General features: G+C 40.0%; 1 protein-coding gene and 1 pseudogene across 1 annotated transcript; one reads left to right on the forward strand and one right to left on the reverse strand.

Moving 5' to 3' along the window:
* Positions 1–301: 301 nt before the first annotated feature.
* BTBD1 (BTB domain containing 1) lies at positions 302–24,181 on the reverse strand. The gene is made up of 6 exons (XM_081831775.1): positions 24,026–24,181; positions 18,566–18,763; positions 12,027–12,219; positions 6,084–6,171; positions 2,657–2,803; positions 302–2,166 (listed from the first exon to the last, which is right to left on the reverse strand). The coding sequence occupies exons 1-6, from the start codon at positions 24,066–24,068 to the stop codon at positions 2,008–2,010; spliced, it is 828 nt and encodes a 275-aa protein (XP_081687901.1). The 5' UTR covers positions 24,069–24,181; the 3' UTR covers positions 302–2,007.
* A 726-nt stretch (positions 24,182–24,907) lies between these two features.
* The window catches only part of LOC115943585 (large ribosomal subunit protein eL43 pseudogene), a 926-nt pseudogene continuing 661 nt past the window's right edge, over positions 24,908–25,172 (forward strand).

Raw genomic sequence — 25,172 nt, forward strand, 5'->3', positions numbered from 1 at the left:
AGCGATTATTAACACCAAACAACCCTAACAGAGTAAATAACGAGAAGAGTCTTCATTCTCCCACCTCCTGAGATTAGAACAAGGGAGAAAAACCGGAGGCCACAAAAAAGGACGAAGCAGCAGATAGACGGCAGGAGTGATTACTGCTAAGGCAGCAGCGAGGCACTCTTATTTTGTGTTGCATTACTTCCATAAATTAAAAATAAGGTTAAACCTCAATTAACTAGGATCCTTGTCCCAGAACAGGGTCTTATATTCAACTTCCAGGGGGAAAAAAAAAAAAAGACAAATAACAAAGAAATAAAAGGATAATATTTATTTTTTTAAAAATTCCAGGGGATGTCCCGGATCAGTGAACAGTTCCGTTTCTTAGCCCTTCTATAGCTACCTTCAGTTACAATCATTGTTCAGTGCAACATACCTGAAAAGCATTTGAAATGCCTCAAATGTCAAAAAAACATTAACTTACTTACCCAGGGCATACTATACTTTGCAAGGTAGAAGTACTTTCCATAACGGTTACTACAGGGTATTTGCTGGTTAATCTTTAGTTAACCAGAACCACATACATTTCATAGATATTCCAGTTAACTGAGGTTTACAGCCATAAGATACCAGAGATAGAAAAATGTCCCTTCTTCAGCAATTTTGAGACCTCCGCCACCAACACACCTCACTACCTTCTTAAAAATATAAAATGAAGTGCTATTTTAGATGAAAAATTTTTGTCCTAATTACTATTATTTAGAAAACCTCAATTCTTTTTAAGTTGTTACTTAAAAGAATTGTGATTTTTAACCATCTTCCAAAACTATTTGATATATCTTAAACTTAATTACACATAAGCTTTTTTTAACAAGATAATCACTTTTGAGGGAAAAAGAGAATGTTATTTATATAAAAATTTTGCTTTATAAAAAAGTACACAAATGTTACTCTACCAGGTATACTTCCTATCCGCTCCTAATACAGCTGTACCTGTGACATGAGTGAGGTCATAAATATGAAACCTATCTTACTTCTTGGGTAGAACTGGGTAGGTGACAGAAAGTATACTTTTCAGGAGTGACTCTGTTGGTTCTCTTTAAAATTTCAAAGTAGTTGTTAGAAAGGTCAGTATTTTATTCAGTTTCTTGTTATGTAAGATTATCGCCCCAATGGGGAACTGACGCTGGTTGGCCGGTCGCCAGCAGCAGCGCCATCTCAATCTCGGGCATTCTCAGGAGCATCCCCCACACAGACACACGAGGACAATGGTGCAGTTCAGCGATAAAGAATCCAGTCTTAGACTCTACCTTTAGATCCTCTGTTGATGTCACATTATTGTCAATCTGTACAAACTCCATTTATAGTTTAAAACTGTACTACGTAACACGACTATATACTATTATAAAATATCCTTTTTTGTAAATACATTGAGAATGTTCTTGGGCATTTATTAGGCCTACTTCTAGCACTATTCTGAATGCTAACAACCAGATACTTCAAAACTCCAAATATAAGGTCAGTTTTCTTAATTTTCTGAAATTAGTTATGTGAATTAATGGGAATTCTTTAGGAATACTGACCCATCTCATCTCATGTAACCTTCAGAATAGATAAGCCTGTAAGTCCAACTCATCTAACCTTCACAACAGTTAAAACAACATCAACAACAAAACCAGCTGTCTGAAACAAGAATCTTTCTATAAAACTGTGGAAAGACCAGGAGTCAGCTGATCTATGAAATTATACAAGATAAAGCTGAAAGACCTGAGCTTTGTTTTGTTTTAAATAGTTACGCCCAGTTCTCTTTTCCCCTAAGGTTATAAGAAAATGGAAAATCTGCTTTTAAACCATGCAGAGATTTAAATCAACATTCTTCATCTCCTCTAAGAAACTAAAATGTTTCTTATCTTAAAATTTTAAATATTCATGACACCCAAACTATTTTTTGTGGCCAGTTTTTTATGCCTTTGAGACTAGATGGTATGGTACTATTTAGCCAAGATGTATCAGAATGCTGAATTATGTATAAAATATTATTTCTGGTATTTGTCCATCTTCTATTGAAGTGCCATTATTATTGCCAGGGGAACTGAAAAAGAAAAAAACAGTCTTGCTAGCAGTAGGTGTCTCATGCACGACTTTCTTCAATCCTTTTGTGCCATAGTGGGAATCTGGACCCTAAATGAGAACAAAAGGTTCATTAGTAATTCTCATTTAATAAGCACTCAATTGTTTTAATTAGATTAACAATCTATTATATTTCATTATAGTTCTTATATGAAACTTTATGTTAAACCATTTCATGAAAAATGAAGTTTTTGCTACAAAGCCGGTTAATGATTAAAAATACTGAATGTAGAAGTCTGCTTTTAGACAACAGTGAAATGGTTTTAAGAAAATAATTATTTTATCTTCTGTCAAACATTCAAACTCCTACTCAAGCAAAGGGCTACTTCTTGCGAGCTGTGCTGGGAAGCTATTTGATATATCTTAAACTTAATTACACATAAGCTTCTCCAGTGGAGAGTACTTTAACTCCCAGCTTCCTTCTTTCCCCTCTTCCTAAAGGCTTTATCGTCAGGGACTCTCAGCTTCTATGGAAAACCACTCTGTAACATGCAAGAGGAAACCCCCCAGTTCACCCTGTGGAACATTCTGGAAGACTTACTTTGAGTGTCGCACATGCTGTGTAGCACACGTTGGGCAGGATCTCTATAGGCTCTTTGAACATGACCCTGAATGTGTTAGCAGTCCCATCACAACTGAATCCAGTATCATTTTGTCCCAGGGTTTGCTTTTTTTCGTATTCAATGATCTGTAATTTTTCAAAGAGAAGTTACACTTGAGTTACATCAACTGAAGCCAGGTTTCACAGAAAGGAGTACGGAGCCCTGAGGAATAGCGACTGCGTCTCTTGTGTGATTCTTCTGTACTTACCTCTAACCCCCAGAGATGTCTCTAATAGGCCGTCAGGGGCAGGGAGGATGCCTGCTAACTGGGGCGCAGCAGCAGGACAGAGGGGCTTCCACAGAAGACACACGGCTCGGGTTACTGGTTTTTAGAGCCCCTGGATTTTAGATGCTGAGGAAAATGGGCCTTTACTCCTTGCTAGCCTGTGTTTTGCCACGAGAAAATTCTCACAGCATTTCCTACGTCGAAATTAAAACGACCTGAAATGCAATATTCAGGTACACAGATATGGAAAATGTGAAAATCCTGGGTTTTCAATTTAGTTCCATAATCTGTGCCAGGCACAGAAAGACACACTCTCAAGGAGCTTCTAGTCACTAGACATGTGTGCAGTGACAATTCAGTATGGCGCTTGCAGTAAGAGCGACACGTAAGGTGAAGCTGCTCAGTGGAGGAGAATTTTATTTTGTCAGCAAGGGGTGAGGCTGCACAGAGGAATTTTAAAAGCTCCAGAGCTTACCAGGTTACAAAGGTCCGTGCGAGGGAACAGCACATGCAGAGGCTGAGGCTCAAAGACCTGCCTTTTCATTTACATCTGATAAAAACAGGAGAGTGGTCATCTCTGCAGGGATAGTGACTGGAAAGATCACAAGGGGACTCCCAGGGCACTCTAATGCCCTGTTTCTTGATCTGGCCGCTGGCTGCACAAGTGTGTTCAGTGTATGAAAAGCGAGCCACATGTACCATTAGAAATATGTGTACTTTTCTAAATGTTTATCACAGTTCCATAAAAAACTTAAAACCGGGGCGCCTGGGTGGTTCCATCAGTTAAGCGTCTGCCTTCGGCTCAGGTCATGATCCCAGGGTCCTGGGATCGAGCCCTGCATCGGGCTCCCTGCTCAGCAGGATGCCTGCTTTTCCCTCTGCCTCTCTCCCTGCTTGTGCTCTCTCTCTCTGTCAAGTAAATAAATAAAATCTTTAAAACAAAACAAAACAAAACAACAACACTTAAAACTGCAGCATGCTGGTGTCCTGGGGCCAAGCAGTAAGCCCCAGGATCCGGTGGAGGCAGTAGAATCCACAACAGACCGCGGCACTTCTCTGAGCCCGTTTTATTGTTTCACTTGGGGGAAAACTTGCTTTGCCTTCTTCCTAAGGCTGCTGTGCGAATCCCATTAACAATTCCAGCAACGCCCGCGACAGAGCACATGGCAAATACTTCACACACATCCCCTCTCATAGAGCTGTACGGTGGGCGCCACGGCTGACACCGCAGACAAGGAAACTGAGGCTGGGGGACACTATATAACTTGCCCACCACCACACCTCGAGGGGGTGGAGCTGAGACTCAGACCCAGGACGGTCTATCTGGCGGTGGATCTGGAGGGTGTGTGACGCTAGCCACTGGGGGAAGAAAGTAAAGACAAGTCCTATTTCTCATTTTACTCAGAGTTTTTATATTTTTCCATTTCAATGTAATACCTACATCCCTGATGCCCTCTCTCAGGCCTGAAGATTATACAGCCTGTTTAAGTGGGTTCACTGATCCTACTGGGATAGGATCTTAATACTCCTTATAAAGTGAAATGGGGAGTTATCATGAAAAGCTTTTATACCCCTCAGAGGTTTGCTGTGGTTTTACTGCATTTAACACAATAAAAATAAAATTTTCTAACCTTTAAAATCTTTCAAACAATTTCAATGCATTTGGAACCTATTTGTTAAAAATATTAAAAATATCACTTTCTGGAGCTCCTGGGTGGCGAAGTCGGTTAAGTGCCTGCCTTCAGCTCAGGTCATAGTCCCAGCGTCCTGGGATCGAGCCCCATGTCAGGCTCCCTGTTCAACAGAGTCTGCTTCTCCCTCTGCCCCTCCCCCTGCTCATGCTCTCTCTCTCAAATAAATAATATCTTAAAAAAAAAAAAAGTCACTTTCTAATTGGTTTGTAAGAGTGAGTGACAAATTGACATGACTGATGTAAATTTATCAGCTGATTTTGTTTTTTTAAGTATTTATTTATTCTCTACACCTGAGGGGCTCAAACACATAGCTCCAAGATCAAGAGGTGCATACTCTTCTGAGTGAGCCAGCCAGGGGTCCATCAGCTAAATTATTTTAATACTTATTTGTTTATTCGAGAGAGAGAGAATGAGCGGGAAGGACAGAGAGAGAGGGAGAATCCCAAGCAGACTCCACACTGAGCGCAGAGCCCAACACGGGGCTCCATCTCACGACCCAAGCCAAAACCAAGAGTCAGGGGCCTAACTGACTGCACCACCCAGGCGCCCCAGCTGAATTACAATGTAACTTTAGCAGACAGGATTAGACAATGAGCATAATGTCATGAGCAGAGACAATAATGCGATTCTTCCATTTGAAGCAAGGGATCTTTGTGAGGTAGTGAGGAATCTCTTTCAACAGTCATCAAATCAGACCTTTGAATTGCTCCGTATTTTGAAAACTCATGATGTATTTTGAACATAAAGTTCACCAAGGTTTTTACTACTAACACTAATATATTAATAACATTTTAGAGAAAGTTATTTTCTACAGATAAAAGTTTTCACTGTTTACTTCCTTTTCTCATTTCTATATTTGGTGTTTTAACTTATGCATAATATCAAAGTACAGTATCACATGTGCATAGTTTGTAAATACAAACCCAGCGTAGATGTGTTTCGAAAACAATTTTACTAACTGGGGTGTGTAATCACAATAGTGGGAGAACACTGGTTTACTGGAAGGGAATGTGAGAGGTATTTAACTTTCTTCCGGATTAAGAACTGAGGTGGAGCAGATCTAAAGCATGAGGCAGGGTCTAGTCAGACAATCAGGAATCAGAAGGTGTTCATAGTTTTGAGAAATTAAACAGTTTCAAGCCCTGGAGTTCGAAGTGCCATGGAAAAAGCCGGTGGATGTTTTAAGACAGCCAATGCACAGCAGAAATGACCGATAGAAGTGTTCCCTGGAGAAAGGAGAGCTCCTTCTATGCTAATGCTTCTGTGAAGGACCCCAGGACCCCAATTCTCTGGAACCACTCTTGATTGGTTGTAAAACAGAACTCTCTAGGCTTTCTGATACCTTTGATAATTATATTGAAATCTGGATTTTGTCAAAATGAGATCTTATTGTAAAATTACGTTTGTTATATTTCAAGATTACATACAGTGAGGAAGAAAGTGTACCTGTATATTCACTTGATAATCGGTGGGACCATGAATAGATCCATATAAACCAAATCCGACTATAGAGATTCTTCTATTAACTGTGAACCTGAGAATGAAATCAAATACAAAATAATACACATAATTCAATAAGTATTCATATTCTGAAGGCTTATAAAACTTTTAAGTGTTACCTGGAATAACTAATTTTGCTCATAAAAAGGAAAACTGTCATAAATTTGATATCCTTGGAGGTGTTATCTGTTTACCAAAAAACTCCTTCTAGAGTAAATTTTAACTTAATGCTAACTTAAGTAGAATTTGTTTTCTGTACTATACATTTTTGAGAGTCAAAGGAAATTATTTAACCTAAACACCCACTTTTGTTGTAATGATAATTTTAATGATGTATTAGTCCAAATATGTGTGCCCATCTCCTTCAGGAACACAAATTTGTCAGCCATTAGGACCAAAACCCAGCAGCCCAAACTAGAACAATTTCTCAGCTTGATGAATACTTACAGCCTGTCAGATTTAGATCTTGGGCCTGGCACCAGGGAAATAATGGTCAACAAGCTAGTCTACCCACACTGCACCTGTAGCCAAATGGAGGTCGCTAGTAACAGGCAAGTAAGCAAAGGAATCAATCAGTAATTCCAGGCTGTGATCAGAGCTGTGAAGGAAGCGGCTGCCGTAACAGAACACAGTGTGCAGCGCAGGGTCAGGACCTGATTTACGCAGGTGGATCAGAATGAGATCTCATACTGCAACAATTAGCAAGTCCAGTTTGGTCGTAACAGTTAAGAAACAGACCCACCTTACTCCATTTATGAACGTACAAAAACTGACAGTAAGCACAAGTAGCACTGAGAGACCGTATGATCAGCGAGCACCTGTGACATAAAGCCGGGGCCCTCGGCCTCCTCAGTAGCAACGTCAGTGCTCACTACTCCAGCACTGAGCACCACTACGCCGAGTCCTTCCTGGGCCGGGTGCTGGGCTTCAAGATTTTACATCAATTATTTCCTTTAATCATCGTAACAGCTCTATAAACTCAACAACGCAGTACTGTTTTTATTACCCTCCGTGTTGACAGTTGAAGAAACTGAGGTTTAGAGAAATTAACTTGCCTGGGTCACAAAGTGTGGCACGGCTGGGACACGACTGCAGGTCTGCTTGGGCCAAAACGCCCACACTCTTACCCACTACAGTCCAGTGCCAGGACTGCCTTAAGAGTTTTAAATATATTGTTCATAATACGGGTTTTTTCTTATTTTAAAAAAGTAATATATTCTCTGTAAAAAAAAAAATTAGAAAATGCAGCTAAACAAACAAGGACAATTTTAAAGCATCTCTGAATCTACTATCCAGAGATAGCCCCCATTTATCCTTCGGTGCATTCTCTTTTCAGACTTTAAGTTCTATTTTTTAACAATGGGAAAATAAGACTTGTTTTCTATGAACACATTACTTTAAAAATCATCTCAGAATACACACACACACACACACACACACACACATATTTTTTGCAACTTCTTTCTCATTTAAAAAGGTAAATGATTACTACTGGTCCACTATATTTAACTAATTTCTCATTGTTGGATAATCTAGGTTACTTGTGATTTTGTTATCATACAACAGTGCCGTGATGAATAATCTTGTAGGGCCTTAATTATGTCCTTAGAATAAATTCCTAGAAGTAGAACTGCTGAGGAAAATGAAAGGCATGTTCTTAAGGCTTTAGATAAACATTATCAAATTACTTTCTGGGAAGACTAGCACACTTTCCACCCCACAGGGAACAAAAATTGATTCTATCTCATGCTCAGCAATCCTGAGTATTTTCATGTCTTTGTGCCACTGAGAAACTGATGACTGACAAATTCTGCTTATATTTCTTTGATTACTAATGAGTTAAAACATTTGCTCATATGCTTACCATCTACTGGATTGTCTCTTTAATGAAATACTCATGTTCTTTTCCCATTTTTCTCTGCTGATGAATGTCTTTTTCATGTGGATTTGAAAGGCCGTGTTATATAGCTGTGCTTTGTCAGTAAATATCCATTACGGAAAGTACCCTGTTTGTCATTTACTTATTAACTTTATGGTGGCTTTGGAAGTAAAAATGTTGGATTATCTGTAGTCAAATTATGATCTCTGCCAAGCTTAAAGAGGCCTCTCTCACCCCATCATAACATTCACCTCCTCTAGCACTCTCATGATTTCATGTTTTTAATGTTAAAATTTGACTTTATACCAATAGTTGTAGATGGGATCAGAAAGGATCTAACTTTATTTTCCCAGTGGTTAATCCTTTCTTCCCCTTCTAAATGCTCATCTATGTTAGGTTCCATGTAACACTTACTTTAACTTTACAATACTTTTCACTTTCGATCCATGCTGCTCTTTTAAAAAGAGAAACATCTAGTCTTCCAGATTAAATTTAGAATAACTTTGCCAAGCCACTCCTCCATACCAAACACATGTGACTTCTGAAAGGAACTGCGTAACATACAGGGCTTAGTTTGGAAAGACACTGACTCCAGTCGAAGCTCTCTAGTTCTTCATAAAGGTACTAGACCGTGTGTTTCTTAATGGATTTATTCCTGCTCCTTTATGTTGTCACTATGATAAGTGGGATATTTCTTAATATTTTAACTGAAAATCTAAATATTTTTAAATTTCATCTTTTTATTGTGCCAGAATATACAACAAAATGTACCACCTTAGCCATTTTTAAGTGTGCAGTTCAGTGGCACTGAGCACATTCAACCCTTGCCACCATCCATCTCTGTAACTGAATTCTGATGACACATAGGAACATCACTGGTTTTTGCATATACATTTCACAAGTGGCCACTATTCTCTTCCATTGGTTCTAACAGATTTTTACTGATCCTGAGGTTATCCAGATGGATCCATTGTTCTCAAAAGGAGTTCTGTCCTCAAGAAGGCCAAGCTCTGTTTTCACAAAGGATTAGGGACACTACTGGAAGGAGCCAGCAATGATTAGGACAGTCTCCCAAAACAAAGAATCCCAATCAACTTTCAAGTGTCCTATCAGAATTCACGTAGGTGACAAATCATTTATAACTATAAGAGTTCAACCTAATTCTACTTGATTTACAAACCAAAGATTTTTGCTTGTTGTTGTTATAAAGCAAGACCACTTCTGCAGAGAGGATGTGTCTTATGTCTGTGCAAAGGAAGGAATTAGGGGATTATATCCAACCCTCTGTTCTCTTTGCAGAGTGGGGTCTCCAAGTCCCCAGCATCACACAGTGTTTCAAAGATTTTTTTTATGACAATTTTAATATTCACTGACCTTTACAAGAGATGATTAATATATAGTGGAAATATTATATAGTCAATTCTTGTTATTTGCACTAATCATATTCTATAAAGTTGCCACAAACACTAAACCACTGCTCCTGGGGGGAACATGTGTACACACACACACACACACACACAAACACTGACACACCTCACATGGGTTATAATCCTCTAAAAACCGCTCATCCTAATAGATTCCATTTTCTTTATTTTACAAAAGAGAAAACAAAGGTTCAGAAGTGTTAAGTGACTTGCCAGAGGCCACCCACCAACAGGTGCAGAGTTAGGATTCACATGCCCACAGGGCCCAGCGCCTGCCCTGCACTGCCCTCTACTGTCTCCATTCCCCCAGGAGAGCGGAAATAAGAAGGCAAAGAGCATCTCCTCATGTGACCTCAAATAGGAACACACTTCCCTGGCAACGAAAATCTTTCCTATGACTTAAGAAAGCATTGCGAGTATTGATTTTGGGAGTACGAATAAATTTTAGTGAGTAAGAGAGCTGCAAATCTGGAAACTAAATAAATAGGATTGACTGTTCTTTGTTTTATTTGAAACCTTTAAGAAAATGACATGATTGGCAGCATTTTTGACACCTTAGTATGCTACACCCGTCCCCTGTAAGCATAGCGGTCTCAGCACGCTGGTGTGCATGGACAGACTGCTTCCGTCTGTCTTCTAGTGTGTCCTGCTCCAGAGCCTACATACTGAAGTATGTATTTTATTTGATCTCAGTTACATTTACTGCTCCATTACAACTAGGTCATTATGGTAATTAAAAACAATGTGTGAAGTATACAGTCTATGAACTTCTTCAGGTTATTAAAGAGGGGATATAAAATATTTTATTATAAAAAAGGGAGAACTGGTACTAATGTAGATAATGTCATCTGCAAATAATGAAAAAGACTTCTTCCTTTCCGGTACTCAAGGCTCTAATTTCCTTACCCTTTATGATAATCATAAATAAATCACATCACCCAGAATTAGAAGAATACTGCTGAAACACAGCAAGGCTGGCCAGCATTGCTATCTTGAGGTTTTGATAGTCTATCACGTTAAAGAATTTTTCTAGACCAAGTCTATTAACAGTTATATCTGGAATGAAGGTGAAATTTTATCAAGTCTTTCTGACACCTACTGAAACAATCAAATTCCTTTTCTTCTTTGATCTGCTACTGTGGGGAATGGATGTTTAATATATTTCCTAATACTGAGCCATTTTTTCAGTCTTCAAACAAACCCTGTTTGCTCATACAGTACTATCTTTCTGAGGTATTGCTAGATTCAAGACACTGATATCGTACGTAGAAGTTCTTCTGTATCAATGAGACTGATCTAGAAATGTTTTTGTCTCATCAGACTACTGTATAAGGGTTATGCTTCTTTCAATAATTAACCAAGAAGTATTTTCTTCTTTTAATGCTCAAGGAAATGACCTGTTCCTTGAAGGTTTGATAAAACTCACCTGTAAAAACCACCTTGTGAAGGGACAGTTCTTTGATAACTTTTAATTCCTTCCACTGGTAATTGGTCTATTCAGGCTTTCTTCTTCAGTCAATTTTGATAATTTATATTTGCCTATAAAATGATCCATTCCATCAAGATGTTTAATTTATTAGCACAGAGTAAACTCAGAATTAAAATAAAAATTGCCTTAGTATATGATTATATCCCCATTATTATTTCTAAACGTATGTTTTCTTCTTTTACTATTTTTGAGGTTTATTTATTTTGTTGATTTTTTTTTTAAGGAACCAGCTTACGGATTTCTTAATTCTAGTTTTAAATTCATTAATTTCTACATTTATCTATTTCCCTTCTCTTTTCTATTGTTCTTTTGCTATTCACTTTCTCGCTACTTGAGTTGAATGCTTAAATCATTGATTTCTACTCTATTTATTAAAAGTAGATTATTACTGTCCTTTTGTGTGACACTTTGGCCTCATCTCATAAATTTTCATATATAATATCCTCACTGTGAATGATTATTAAATAGTCCACAAATGCATTTATTTCCATTTTCACCCAATATTTATGAGTCCTCCCCCTCAGAATTCTGTTTTTTAACAAACGTATTATTAGTTCCTAGTTTGATACTAAAGTGCCATTAAAGAAGTAAAAATCCAAAAGGTCTGTTTTATGAAAACTGGTACTTATTCTATTTTGATATTTAACCTAAAGAAAACAGAATACAGCAAGATCAGTTCCAACAGGATTATATCCGTGCGTCTTTCAAGACTCTTGATCGTTCTCCCCATTCAAGCTTTTGTAACTGGACACGGAGCTGTGTGCCGTGCAAAGAGGAAGCGCACGCGGAACGCTGAAGAGCAAGTGTTCGCTGAGTTAAGGTGCAGAGCCTGCCGGCCCGCCGCGCCACTCCAGACAGAACCCAGGCCGCAGGAAGCCCCCCAAGCCTTTCTACCTTCTCTCGGTTCCCGAGAGGTCCTCTCACTCACGGTCCCGCGAGGAGATGGCTGTACCTCCCTGACTCCCGGCTGCTGTCCTAACTCTGAAATGTATCAGACAAAGACGGAAAGAAAACCCGGTCAGTGATCTCCCGCGACGCGAGGAGAGGGGAGGAGAGGAGAGGGGAGGGGAGCCCGCGCTCGCGGCGAGGCAGCCCACCTGATGCGGTCACTCGTGCCGCTGTAGCCCCAGCGGCTCTCCACCTGCTGGAACCTGTTGATGCAGCACTCCTTCCCCCGCAGGCAACACCGGGGCCGGTCCACGTAGTCCACTCGGGGCTTAGGATTGACCGTAAAATGAAGAAACAGATTGACCACTTCACGGTCGGACAAAATTCCAGACTGAGCAGGACCTGCAGAAATAAAAACACACCCTCAGGAAAAGCACCTGGACTTCAGTTCCTAACTTTGTAATACTTCACATAATAATGTGAATTCAAACCCAGGAAGATGTAAAATAACAGTGAGGTAGAAAAATTGTAGTATGCATTTAATTTTACAGATTTCTAAATCCATTTGAGTTTAATCTAATAGAACGTAAGTGTTAATAGTGCTCTCAAATAAATAAATAAATCTTTAAAACAACAACAAACAAGCAAAATCTGCCACAAAGAAAACTCTAGATCCAGATAACCTCACTGGTGAATTTTCCTAAACATTTAAGGAAAAAACCACACCAATATTACACAAACTCTTGACCACTGAAAAAAGAAACATTAACTTTTGTATGCGACCAGCATAAACCTGGTAATCAAAATCTCACAATTTCATTCCATTTTTAATAATATTTTTTTTTAAAGATTTTATTTATTTATTTGAGAGAGAGAATGAGAAAGAGAGATCATGAGGGTCAGAGGGAGAAGCAGACTCCCTGCTGAGCAGGGAGCCCGGTGCGGGACTCGATCCTGGGACTCCAGGATCATGACCTGAGCCGAAGGCAGTCGCTTAACCAACTGAGCCACCCAGGCGCCCCTCACAATTTCATTCCAAGAAAGGAAAATTATAGACTAATTTCTCTCATGAAGTGGTCATAAAAATATTTTTAAAAGTTTAGCAAACTGGATTTGGTAACATAGGATAAAGAATGACAACTAAGTCTGCCTTATATAAGGAATCCAAAGTAGGTGGGGTTTTTTTTTCTTTGTTTTAGATTTATTTACTTATTTGAGAGAGAGAGAGAGAATGAGAGAGAGAGTGCATGAAAGGGGAGAGGTCAGAGGGAGAAGCAGACTCCCCACTGAGCAGGGAGCCTGACGTGGGGCTCGATCCTGGGACTCCAGGATCATGACCTGAGCCGAAGGCAGATACTTAACCAACTGAGCCACCCGGGCGCCCCCCAAAGTAGGTTTAATTTGGAAAATCAGTGTAGTTCACCATATTAAGAAAATATAGCAAAGAGCATCTCTCTACTTGCTAGATGGGATGCTGCCCAATTCATGCATTGCTTAATAAAGTCAATTACATATTCAAAAAAATAAAGGGGAAAACTACTGTATCACTATCTGAAAAGAGAAGCAGTTGATAAAGTTAATGATAAAACTCTCAGCAGACTAGTAGTATTATAAAAATATTATAAATATTAGTGACTAGTAATACTATAAAAATGTCAATTATCTCCACACCAATCTACAGATTCAATGCAATTCCAATCAAAATTCCATGATTTTTGGGGGGTGGAAACTGACAAGCTCAGTAAAAAAATTTATTTATGTGAAAATGCAAAAAAGACCAAAAATAGCCAACATAATCTTGAAGAAGAACAAAGCTGGAGAATTTTCACTACCAGGTTTCAAGATGTGGTGTAAAACTATGCAGAATTGGTGCAAGAATAAACAAATGTAACAGTGGGACAGAACACACACTCCAGAAACAGATTTAATTAAAACAAAATACCTGATTTACAACAAAGTTGGCCCTGCAATGTATGGGGCAAGGATAGTTTTTTAATATGTAGCTACACGGGGAAAAAAAATGAACCCTAACTTCTACCTCACACCATATACATGTGTGAGAAAACAATAGAAAAAAACAAAAATCCAACTGGTTTAAAGATCTAAATGTTAAATGTAAAATATTAAAACTCCTTGAAGAGAACTTCAGAGAGTATCTTAATAACCTTGAGACTGGCAAATTTCTTAAAGAACACACAGAAAGCCTTCACCTTACTAAAGAAAAAGATGGATAAATTAACTTCATTAAAATTAAGATTTTCTAGGGCGCCTGGGTGGCTCAGATGGTTAAGCGTCTGCCTTCAGCTCAGGTCATGATCCCAGGGTCCTGGGATCGAGCCCCACATCAGGCTCCTGGCTCAGTGGGGAGCCTGCTTCTCCCTCTCTGTCTGTCTCTGCTCATGCTCTCTCTTTCTTTCTGTATCTCTGTGTCTCAAATGAATAAATAAAAATAAAAAAAAAAAAATTAAGATTTTCTATTTATCAAAAGCCAAGATACAGAAGCAACCCAAGTATCCACTGATAGACAAAAAGATAAGAAGATGTGGTATATATTATGATCATAAAATATTACTCAGCCATTAAAAAAAAAAAAAAAATGAGATCTTGCCATTTGCAACAACATGGATGGACCTAGAGGGTATTCTGCTAAGTAAAATAAGTCAAACAAAGACAAATACCGTATGATTTCACTTATGTGGACTCTAAAAAACTCATGAACAAAGACAAAAGTAAACAGGCTCTTTTTTTTTTTTTCAAAGATTTTATTTATTTATTTGAGAGAAAGAAAATAAGCAAGACAGAGAGCACAAGCCAGGGGAAGAGGAAGAGGGAGAAGCAGACTCCCCGCTGAGCAGGGAGCCCAATGCAGGGCTCGATCCCAGACCTCGAGATCCTGACCTGAGCCGAAGGCAGACGCTTAACTGACCGAGCCACCCAGGCACCCCTAAAAAGGCTCTTAAATACAGAAAACAAAACTGTTGTTGCCAGAGGGGAGATGGTCGGCGGAGGGGCGGGGGGGGGGGGATGAGCAAAACAGGTGGAGAAGATTAAGATGTACAAACTTCCAGTTATAAAATAAGTAAGTCACAGTGACAAGAAGAACAGCATAGAGAATATAGTCAATAATATTATAACAACATTGCATGGTGACAGATGGTGACTATAGTTATCCGGATGAGCACTGAGTAATGTAGAGAATTGTTGAATCACTATGTTGTACACCTGAAACTAATATAGCACTGTACGTCTACTATACTTCAAATAATAAATTTTTAAAAAGACAGCATTAATGAAAAGGCAATCCACATGAGCAATACAAATATCTGACAGAAAACTTGTATCCAGAATATATAAAACTCTTAAAAATCAACAAAGAAACTAAGGACCTGAATAAGGATATCCAGTTATTGGCACATTCAACATCATTAACTGTCAGAGACACAAAATTAAAACCACAATAAAGTATGTCCTCATCCCACCAAATGACTAAAACTACAAAAACAGACAATACCAAATTTTGGAGAGGATGTGGGGCAACTAGAATAACTCTCTTAACTCGGCAGTTGAGCATGAACGTAAACAATCACTTTGGGCAACATCTGGCCAGATCTACTAATGCTGAACATATGCACACTCTATGACATAACAATTCCACTTGTTTAATACTCAACAGAGGGGCGCCTGGGTGGCTCAGTTGGTTAAGCAACTGCCTTCAGCTCAGGTCATGATCCTGGAGTCCCGGGATCAAGTCCCGCATCGGGCTCCCTGCTCAGCGAGGAGCCTGCTTCTCCCTCTGACCCTCCCCCCTCTCATGTACTCTCTCTCTCAAATAAATAAATAAATCTTTAAGAAAAAAAAAAAATACTCAACAGAAATGTTTACATGTGTACCCTAAGTGACATGTACAAGAATGTTCTTAATGGCCTCCAAAAAGAAACAACCCAGATGTTCAATACTAAAATACATAAATAAATCATGACACATTCATACAATAGATTATACAGCAATTTGAAAAAGAATGAGCAACTGCCACACACAACCACAGGGATGAATTTACATGTTAAGAGAAAAAGCCATACATCAAAGAACACATACTGTATGTATCATTTCCTTTATGTTAAGTTCAAAAGCAGAACACATGAACAGACATTTCTCCAAAGACGACATACAGATGCCCAACAGACACGTGAAAAGACGCTCAACATCACTCTTCATCAGGGAAATGCAAATCAAACCTACAGTGAGATTCCTACCTGTCAGAATGGCTAAAATCAACAGCACAAGAAACAACAGGTGTTTGTGAGTACGTGGAGAAAGGGGAACCCTCTTGCATTGTTGGTGGGAATGCAAACTGGTGCAGCCACTCTGGAAAACAGTGTGGAGGTTCCTCAAAAAGTTAAAAATACAACTACGCTACAATCCAGCAAATCACACTACTGGGTATTTACCCAAAGAATACAAAAACACTAATGCAAAGGGAAAGATGCACCCCTATGTATATAGGAGCGTCATCTACAATAGCCAAGATATGGAAACAGCCCAAGTGTCTGTAAACTGAAGAATGGATAAAGACCACGTGCTACACACACACACACACACAATGATTACTTAGCCATAAAAAAGAATGAAATCTTACCATTTGCAATGACCTCGATGGAACTAGAGAGTATGAGGCTAAGTGAAATAAGTCAGTCAGAGAAAGACAATTACCATATAATTTCACTCATATGTGGAATTTAAGAAACAAAATAAATGATCATGGGGGAAAAAAAGGAGAGAGGCAAACCAAGAAACAGACTCTTAACTATAGAGAACTGATGGTTACCAGAGGGGAGGTGGGTGAAATAGGTGATGGGGATTAAGGAGTGCATTTGTAGTGATAAGCACCAGGTGACTAAAATAAAAACTTAAGAAAAGTTCAAAAACAGACAAAACTAATTTATAGAGGCCAGAAAACAGTCACCTTTGGGAGGGAGATCAGGGACTTGGAGGGGCCTGATGAAGGCTTCTAGGGTACTGATAATATACCATAAACTGATATCAAGTGTGGTTCTATAGGTGTGTTCACCTTATTATATGGCTGTTATACGTCAATAAAAAAGTTTGAAGAAAAAAAAATTGATTCCAACAAAAACAAATTGGGAGAAAATAAGAACATTTATGATAAATCAATAAGAAAAATTTGAATACCCAGTAGAAAAAACAAAAGTCATAAATGTTAAGAAAAAATACAAATGGCCAGTAAATATAGTTTTAAATAGTAATGAGATTTCCTTTTTCCTTTAAATCAACCTGGCCATGACTTAAAAGCAGGTAATACTCAATGTCAATATGGATAAGGAGAATGGGTCACAGAACGAAGATTCAAAACCAGGTATGTCTGATTTTATTTATTTATTTATTTATTTATTTATTTAATTTTTATTTATTTATTTATTTTTAAGATTTTTATTTATTTGGGAGAGAGAGCACAAGCAGCGGGGAGAGGCAGAGGAAGAGAGAGAGAGAGAGAGAGAAGCAGACTCCCCGCTAAGCAGGAAGCCCTACTCATCAGGGCTTGATCTCAGGATCCGGGATCATGACCTGAGCCAAAGGCAGATACTTAACCAACTGAGCCACCAGGTGTCCCTGGGTCTCTCTGCTTTTACATCAGAGGTGTCGATTGGGGGCACCTGGGTTTGAGTCCCGAGTGGGGGCTCCCTGCTTAGTGGGGAGCCTGCCTCTCCCTCTCCCCTCTGCCCTTCCTGCCTCCCAACCCCTCCCCCATTCGTGCTTGCTCGTTTTCTCTCTCTCTCGCTCTTTCTCCCTCTAATAAATAAAATCTTTAAAAAAAAAAAAGGCATCGATCTTAAGAATCAGAAAGATCTATCATTATAACCTTGAGCAAGGCACTTAATACCTCTCAGGTTCAGTTCTCTAATCTACAGAAATACGATTTTTATATACATAGTATTTTAAAAATATAACCTAGGGGGGCCTGGGTGGCTCAGTCGTTAAGCGTCTGCCTTCAGCTCAGGTCATGATCCCGGGGTCCTGGGATCGAGCCCAGCATCGGGCTCCCTGCTCCGTGGGAAGCCTGCTTCTCCCTCTCCCACTCCCCCTGCTTGTGTCCCTGCTCCCACTGTCTCTCTCTGTCAAATAAATACATAAAATCTTTAAAATATATATATATAACCTATATTCACTCATATGTGTGGAATCTAAAAAAACAAAATAAAAGCAAATGAATAAACAAAAAAGGCAGGATCAGACCCCTAAATACAGAGAACAAACTGGTGGTTGCCAGAGGGGAGGTTGGGGAGGGGGGACGGGCAAAATGCGTGAAGGGGAGTGGGAGGTCCAGGCTTGCAGGTACGGGATGAATTAGTCATGGGGATGCAAGGCTCAGCACAGGGAATACGGTCAATGACTCTGTAATGCGTGGTGACAAGACGGCTACGCTGGGGGGGAGCCCATAACCGCGTCAAGCAGAATCTCGTTGCACACCTGAAACTAATGGAACCTGTGTTCAACTATACTCAAAAAAGAAAAAGAAGCTAATGCACAGATCAAAATAAATAACCTGTAATGTTATCTTGGAGGGCTTCCAGGAGAAGTAAATGAACTTACACACACACACTCACACACACTCACACTCACACTCCTGTATCATGTGACTAGAACTCACTAACTATCAGGGGCTCCTCTCACACAGGGAGGCTCGCTGACGGCTGGTTTCACCCAGACTTTGGTCAAGTTATAGCCCTACCTGCTGCAAACTCCTCAATGGTCATCAGTGGAAACCGGATCAAGGACAGTGCTTTTCCTAGAACCTTCTGTTTGTTTCCAAAAGTCACAGGCAACTGCTGTCTTTGACATTCCGCTTCTGCCCATCGCACAACAGCTCCAAAAAGTCGACTTTCTCTGATACTAAGTGTGTCTCTTTCCAGAACTGCACAGAGTGTGTCTACAAGTAAAATACAAAAATAAATCAAATTAGGAATATTTTGCTCTTTACCAAAACAATACCGACAAACAGGCTTATGTTAAGTTTTCACATTTCAATAAAAAACAGGTCAGATACTTAAAACTATAGACTCTATACTTAAAAATATTAAAGAATGAAAGGAATTAAACAGCAAAGTTTTCTTTGCTAAGAAAACTTCTTTAATTGCTAAGGTTAACATTCAACTTACTCCTTATCATACATGGAAGCTTAGGCAGAGTATCTCCTTGTATATCCGTGCCATTTATCAAGCAAACTCAAATATGCAGAGTAAGATTACTAGTAAGTCAGTCAGAGAAAATGGCTTCAAATTAGTAACAGACATAAATTCATAAAGTCTACAGATAACCATGTACCCATTCCCCAAATATTCCTTATTAGGCACTCTTTATGCGTCAGGCACGATTCCAGATGCTGAGGATACATCACTGAACAAAAACATTAAACATCCGCCTTCATGGAGCTTATGTTCTAATGGGGTAAACATTACTATGTTAGATGACAAGTGTAGGACGAAGAGCAGAGCAAGGGGAACCATTAAGTGGTTTAAAATAGGATGGCGTGGGCGGCTCACCTGAGCTAAGACCTGACTGGAGGCGGGGGGAGTCAGCCAAACCGAGGCCTAACCAGAAGGACTGTTCCAGGACTGCCAGTGTGAGGGCCCTCACATGAAGGTGTGCCTGGCAAGTCTGAGGACCAGCCAGGAGGCCAGGGTGGCTGCAGTGCCGTGAGCAGGAGGGAAAAGTGGTAGGTGGTGAGGCCAGAAAGAGGGGGAAATGGGGGTGTCATCCTACAGTACCCTGTAGATCATCTGGGTTTTGGAAAGGGTAACAAACCCCTGGCAGATCTGGGGCTGTGACACTGTATGTTGTGAAAGGATCATGCTGGCAGCCATGTTGAGAAGAGACTCTAGTGGAGGTAAGAGTGGAAATGAGATCAGTTAGCTCCTGCTCTGATCCCAGGCAGATGTGATAATGGCCAGAACCATAAAGAAGAAGTGAAGGACGATCAGCTTCAGGATACATTCTGAAGGATGACTCCATGTGATGTCCTCACAGACTGAATATAGAGGGTGACAGAGAGGGGTCAAGGATAATTCCCAGGTCTATAGTCTAAGCAACAGACAGATGACAGGGACAGTGACTCGAGATGGGAAAGCCTACGAAGGAGGTTTTGGGGGATGGTGAGAGGCGAGATCTGGAGTTTAATTTGGGACATCTTAAGTTTGAACTCCCTATCTGACCTCCAAGTATAAATGTCATGCCCAGAACTCAGGCCCTCACTTGGAATCCTTCTCCTTTTATCAGAGGCAAAATTGTAAAAAATTAGCTCAGATTCTCTACAGTAGATCAAAAGCAGAAGTCAGAGAGGGGGCCTGAGAGGCCAAAAGACTAGATAAAACAACAGGCTGCACACAAACAGGGGCAGAGAAGAGAGGAAATCTGAAAAGTAGAAGTAGGTGCCTGAAAAGCACTACAGTCAAGAGTCTTTACACAAAGAGGAAGATTAAAAAACAAACACACGGGGGGCACCTAGGTGGCTCAGTCGGCTGAGCATCCAACCCTTAGTTTCAGCTCAGGTCATGATCTCAGGGTCATGGAACTGAGCCATGAGTCAGGCTCTGTGCTCAGTGGGGACTGAGGACTCTCTCCCTCTGCCCCTCCCCTCTGCACGCGCCACCTCCTCCTCTAAAATAAATAAATAAATATTTAAAGACAAAACAAAAGCACACAAACAAAAAAAACACTTCAGAGGCCTGAGGGCTTCACTATACAATAACTGATATTCATAATAATGAGCACTAATAACCACAAGATTCAAATAAAAATGAGGATGCCATATACAGCAGAAATCAATGAAGACATTAAATATGCTTAAATTACCCAGTATTACACATCTAAGAAAATTTTATTTTAAAAAAATTACATTCGGGGCGCCTGGGCGGCTCAGTCGTTAAGCGTCTGCCTTCGGCTCAGGTCATGACCCCAGGGTCCTGGGATCAAGCCCCGCATCGGGCTCCCTGCTCCTCGGGAAGCCTGCTTCTTCCTCTCCCACTCCCCCTGCTTGTGTTCCCTCTCTCACTGTGTCTCTCTCTATGTCAAATAAATAAATAAAATCTTAAAAAAAAAAAAATTTACATTCATACTACATCCAAATATTTGGTCAATTATCAAACCACAGCTATCATTCCAGCAAAGATGTCTCAGTCCCCAGAACATAATAGGGGCACAATGATATGTTAAAAATGAATAGGTTATAAATTTTTTTTTTTTTTAAATCATGTTTTTCCTTCTCTTATAGCTGAGCAGATGAATACAAACTAAGGCTCCATAAAACTTTTTCACAGGTAAATGAATGTAAACCTATATGCCTCAAAACTTAAAAGGATTAGGAATATACACTGACCATAACTGATCATTCAATGGGAAAACAGGGCGCCTGGGTGGCTCAGTTGGTTAAGCGACTGTCTTCGGCTCAGGTCATGATCCTGGAGTCCCGGGATCGAGTGCCGCATCGGGCTCCCTGCTCAGTGGGGAGTCTGCTTCTCCCTCTGACCCTCCCCCGTCTCATGCTCTCTCTATCTCATTCTCTCTCTCAAATAAATAAATAAAATCTTTAAAAAAAAAAAAAAAACAGACAACCTTGGATCTACAAATCTCTACTCCATATGCTAGTAAACTTCGGTAAAGATAAACACAAAAACTTAAAATATCAGCAAGGGGGGAAAAAGAAAGCACATTATACTGCCTTTAGCATAATGTAAATTTGCTTTTTTTCCTATCAGCGTGACATATTATCTTCTTCCCTTAGCAAAAAGCTCTAAGAGAGAAACGGTCTCTCTCTACTTGGAGAATAGTAAGCACATTCCCTCCAGAACATATATTCAAATCCCAGAGGAGAAAAAGCTTCCCCAGAATCTGAAACTATAAACTGTGCGAAGAGCTCCCGAAGCCTGGCCCAGCTTTCTCTCAGCTCCTAGACTTCTCCTTCAATAGCAAGTTTTAACAAGTGCATTTGAGGCAAACTAGACCATGGTGTGGAAACACACAGGTCTTCTACTGGCAGCCAAGAGCCTAATAAAGACAATAAAAACATCTAAGGTTTTGTTTTATAAACACAACGCAAGGCTAGATTTTAATATAAGCAGCTGTGAGTCAAATCAAATCAACAAATATTTAGAGAGTATTTACCGTGTACAAGGCACCTCCTTCAAGAATTCCAGGTTCCAATGGCATGCCTAACATGGGGGTTATTTACAAAAGAACTTCCAGGAGGAAGTCATCCAGATGCAAACAGTATTATTTCAAATACAGACTGAAGTACAAACGGAGTACTTGACAACCCTTAAGGGGAAGAAAATTAGGATGAAGCAATGTTTCCTTAGCAATGTGGGCAGTGCTTGGGGCTCTCAAACATCCAGTCAATGGCCTATTACGTATACTGGGGAGGAATCTAGCCCCTGCCCTTCAGTATAATTAATGCAAAATGAGTATAAATCCTTCCCAAGGTACTGTGCAATAGACAGGCACGCTATCAATGGGATGTTGTTATAAGAGAATACACTAAATGTCATGGAAGAGGGTGGGATGTCAGCTCTCTAGAAAGGAGTCGCTGCAGAAGTAGAATTTGAGCCAAGACATTAAGACTGAGTGAGAACTAGCCAAGGTGGGAAGGAAAGGCAACATTCTAGACAGTCCAGTTGGTGAGCAAATATTAACTGAACAGGTACTATGTTCTACTGTCTTCAGTGCTAGAAATACAGTGGTAAACAAGACAAAGTCCCTGACTTTAAAGAGTTTACAATAGGAGTGCCTGGCTGGCTCAGTCGGTAAGCACATGACTCTTGATCTCGGGGTTGTAAGGTCAAGCCCCAAGTTGGGTGTAAGGATTATTGAGAAATAAAGTCTTAAAAAAAAAAAAGTTTACAATCTAGGTGGGGAAGCTAGACAATTATCATAAACATACACAGACAAATATCTACTTAAGAATTTCAAATAGTAAAACATATCATGAGGAAAATCAACCAGAGTAACAGCACAGGGATTGTTCAGGGGAACGTGGTATCTACTTTGACTAAGGTCTGAGGTGGTCTGTCTTCGGTCTCATTTAACTTGGTATCAGAATAATATAAAGGAGGAGGCCACATACATACTCGGGGGGGAAAGGATTCTAATCAATGGAATAGTAAATACAAAGGCTTAAAAGAGAAATAACCCTGGCCAGTGTATATGAAAGGCAGGGAGTGACGGGGAGAACGGCAGGAGACTAGGTCAGGGGCAGAAAGAGGAGGCGGCCAGTGCCATTCTCTCTTCTTCCTGACCTTCCGCTGAAGTCACGTGGGATCAGGAGACTGAATTTGAGACAATGAAGAGTGAAAACGCAGGTGCCACTTCAAGGCCAAAGCTTTCAAGATGGGCGTGTTCTCCCTTCCCATACTTTTTCCTGTCTGCCGGCAAGATGGATAACAGACAATCTTAGATATCTAATATACATTTTGTGTTCATCATGGTGAAGACAGTATTTCAGGTCACAAGCCTGGGTCAGCTCTCTCTGCTCTCCTACAACAAAAGTCAAACTCCTTAGCCTTAGCCGGTCCTGCGCAGCCAGGCTCTAACTTGCCGCACAGCCCCTCCCCCCCTCCTCCATCCACTTCTTCCTGTGGTTCCACCTGCCTTAAGTGCCCTCCCCTCTGCATTATCCAAATACTACCCATTCTTTACAGCCCAGATCAGAATCTCCCCTCTCAAGACTTTCCTAACGCTACTCAATTTGAGGTAATCTTCCCGTGTTTTGGATTTGCACAGTGGTTATTTTCTATAACATTTAGCTCAGAAAAGGCAAAATCACATTTTGCTGTATGCTATCCAGAATTTTCTGTTAGTGTCTTATTTTCACATATTTTCACATATGTGTTCCTTGATTCTCCAATTAGATCATATTTTCCTTAAGAAACATCACATCCTACTCTTTGTATTTCCTCAATGACCTTCTATAATGCCATGCACACGGTGTACATTCAATGAATTTGACATTTCTTTAAAACGTGATAAAGTAGTTAGGACTTTTAGGAATATATCACCAAAATAAAGCAAAACTCTTAAGAGGTAGACTTACCGAATCTGGAAAAACGACTACTTTACAGGAACGGCCTGTCCGGCAGACAGGCTGACCGGTAAGGCGTTGCTGCACGTAGGCGGCATGTCTCGCAGCTGCCGGACTTACCTATATCGATGTCGGTGAAGCCCTCTGCGCTTATCGCATCCATCGTGCTCTTGTCTATCGTGTCTAGACAAAGACTAGCAAGCTGAGGTTCATCAAACAATCGAGCCTGAACATACAAAAAGAGAGCTTTTTGTTTTCATTGTTATTCTACCTTCAGTCTGTACATATTCAAAGTTAACACTGTCAACAGTTACAACTGCTAATCATGTAAAAACACCTACCTTAAATACCATTATCATGTGTATATATTCTTAAAACTTTCCATTCCGCAACCAGAAATGAAAAGCTAAAAGCACAAATGCCTTGCTTAGATAACAACAAATTCACATCACCACTGACAACCTTGTTATTTTTCTTTTCATATGCTCATATATATACACTGCCTGGTTTCTTACACTTTTTGATCCTTAACAAACACTCTAGGTTAGATGAGGCAGACATTATTATCCCATTTTCAAGATGTGGAAACAGGCTCAGAAAGGTGTACTGACTTGCCTAATATGATCTAACTAGTTATGTTGTAAAGCCATTACTTAAATCCAAGTTTTAGGATATTTTTACTAAACGGTATCAATTGTCAAGCATACCAGTACAAACAGATCTTTTTTTTTTTTTTTTCCATTTTCTGTCTTGACTGTGGGGAGAGAATGAAGTACCAGAATTTTAGAGCATGAAAGCTCTGGATACCTAAGCAAAAACTAGGCTCAACAACAGAAAAGCAAATAGTCACAGGACCGAATATTATATAAGAGTGATCTACAACTACACATAATAATATGAATGAATCCCACAAACATAATGATAAGCAAAAGAAGCCACAGCATAAATTGAGCAAAAGTATACTATAGGGCCTCTCTGGGCTCAGACCTAGTTTGTGGCAACATGGCTAAACGCCCCAAGGAGGTCGGAATCGTGGGTAAATATGGGGCCCGTTAGGGTGCCTCCCTCAGGAAAACGGTGAAGAAGATTGAAATGAGCCAGCACGCCAAGTACGCTTGCTCCTTCTGTGGCAAAACCACAATGAGAAGATGAGCTGTGGGGATCTGGCACTGTTGTTCCTGCCTGAAAACCGTCAACGGTGGCGCCTGGACCGACCACACCACTTCCGCCGTCCCGGTAAAGTCCGCCGTCGGACGACTGAAGGAGT

The sequence above is a fragment of the Leptonychotes weddellii genome, chromosome 9, assembly GCF_054177405.1.
Source record: "Leptonychotes weddellii isolate Sample4059 chromosome 9, ASM5417740v2, whole genome shotgun sequence".
NCBI lineage: Eukaryota > Metazoa > Chordata > Mammalia > Carnivora > Phocidae > Leptonychotes > Leptonychotes weddellii.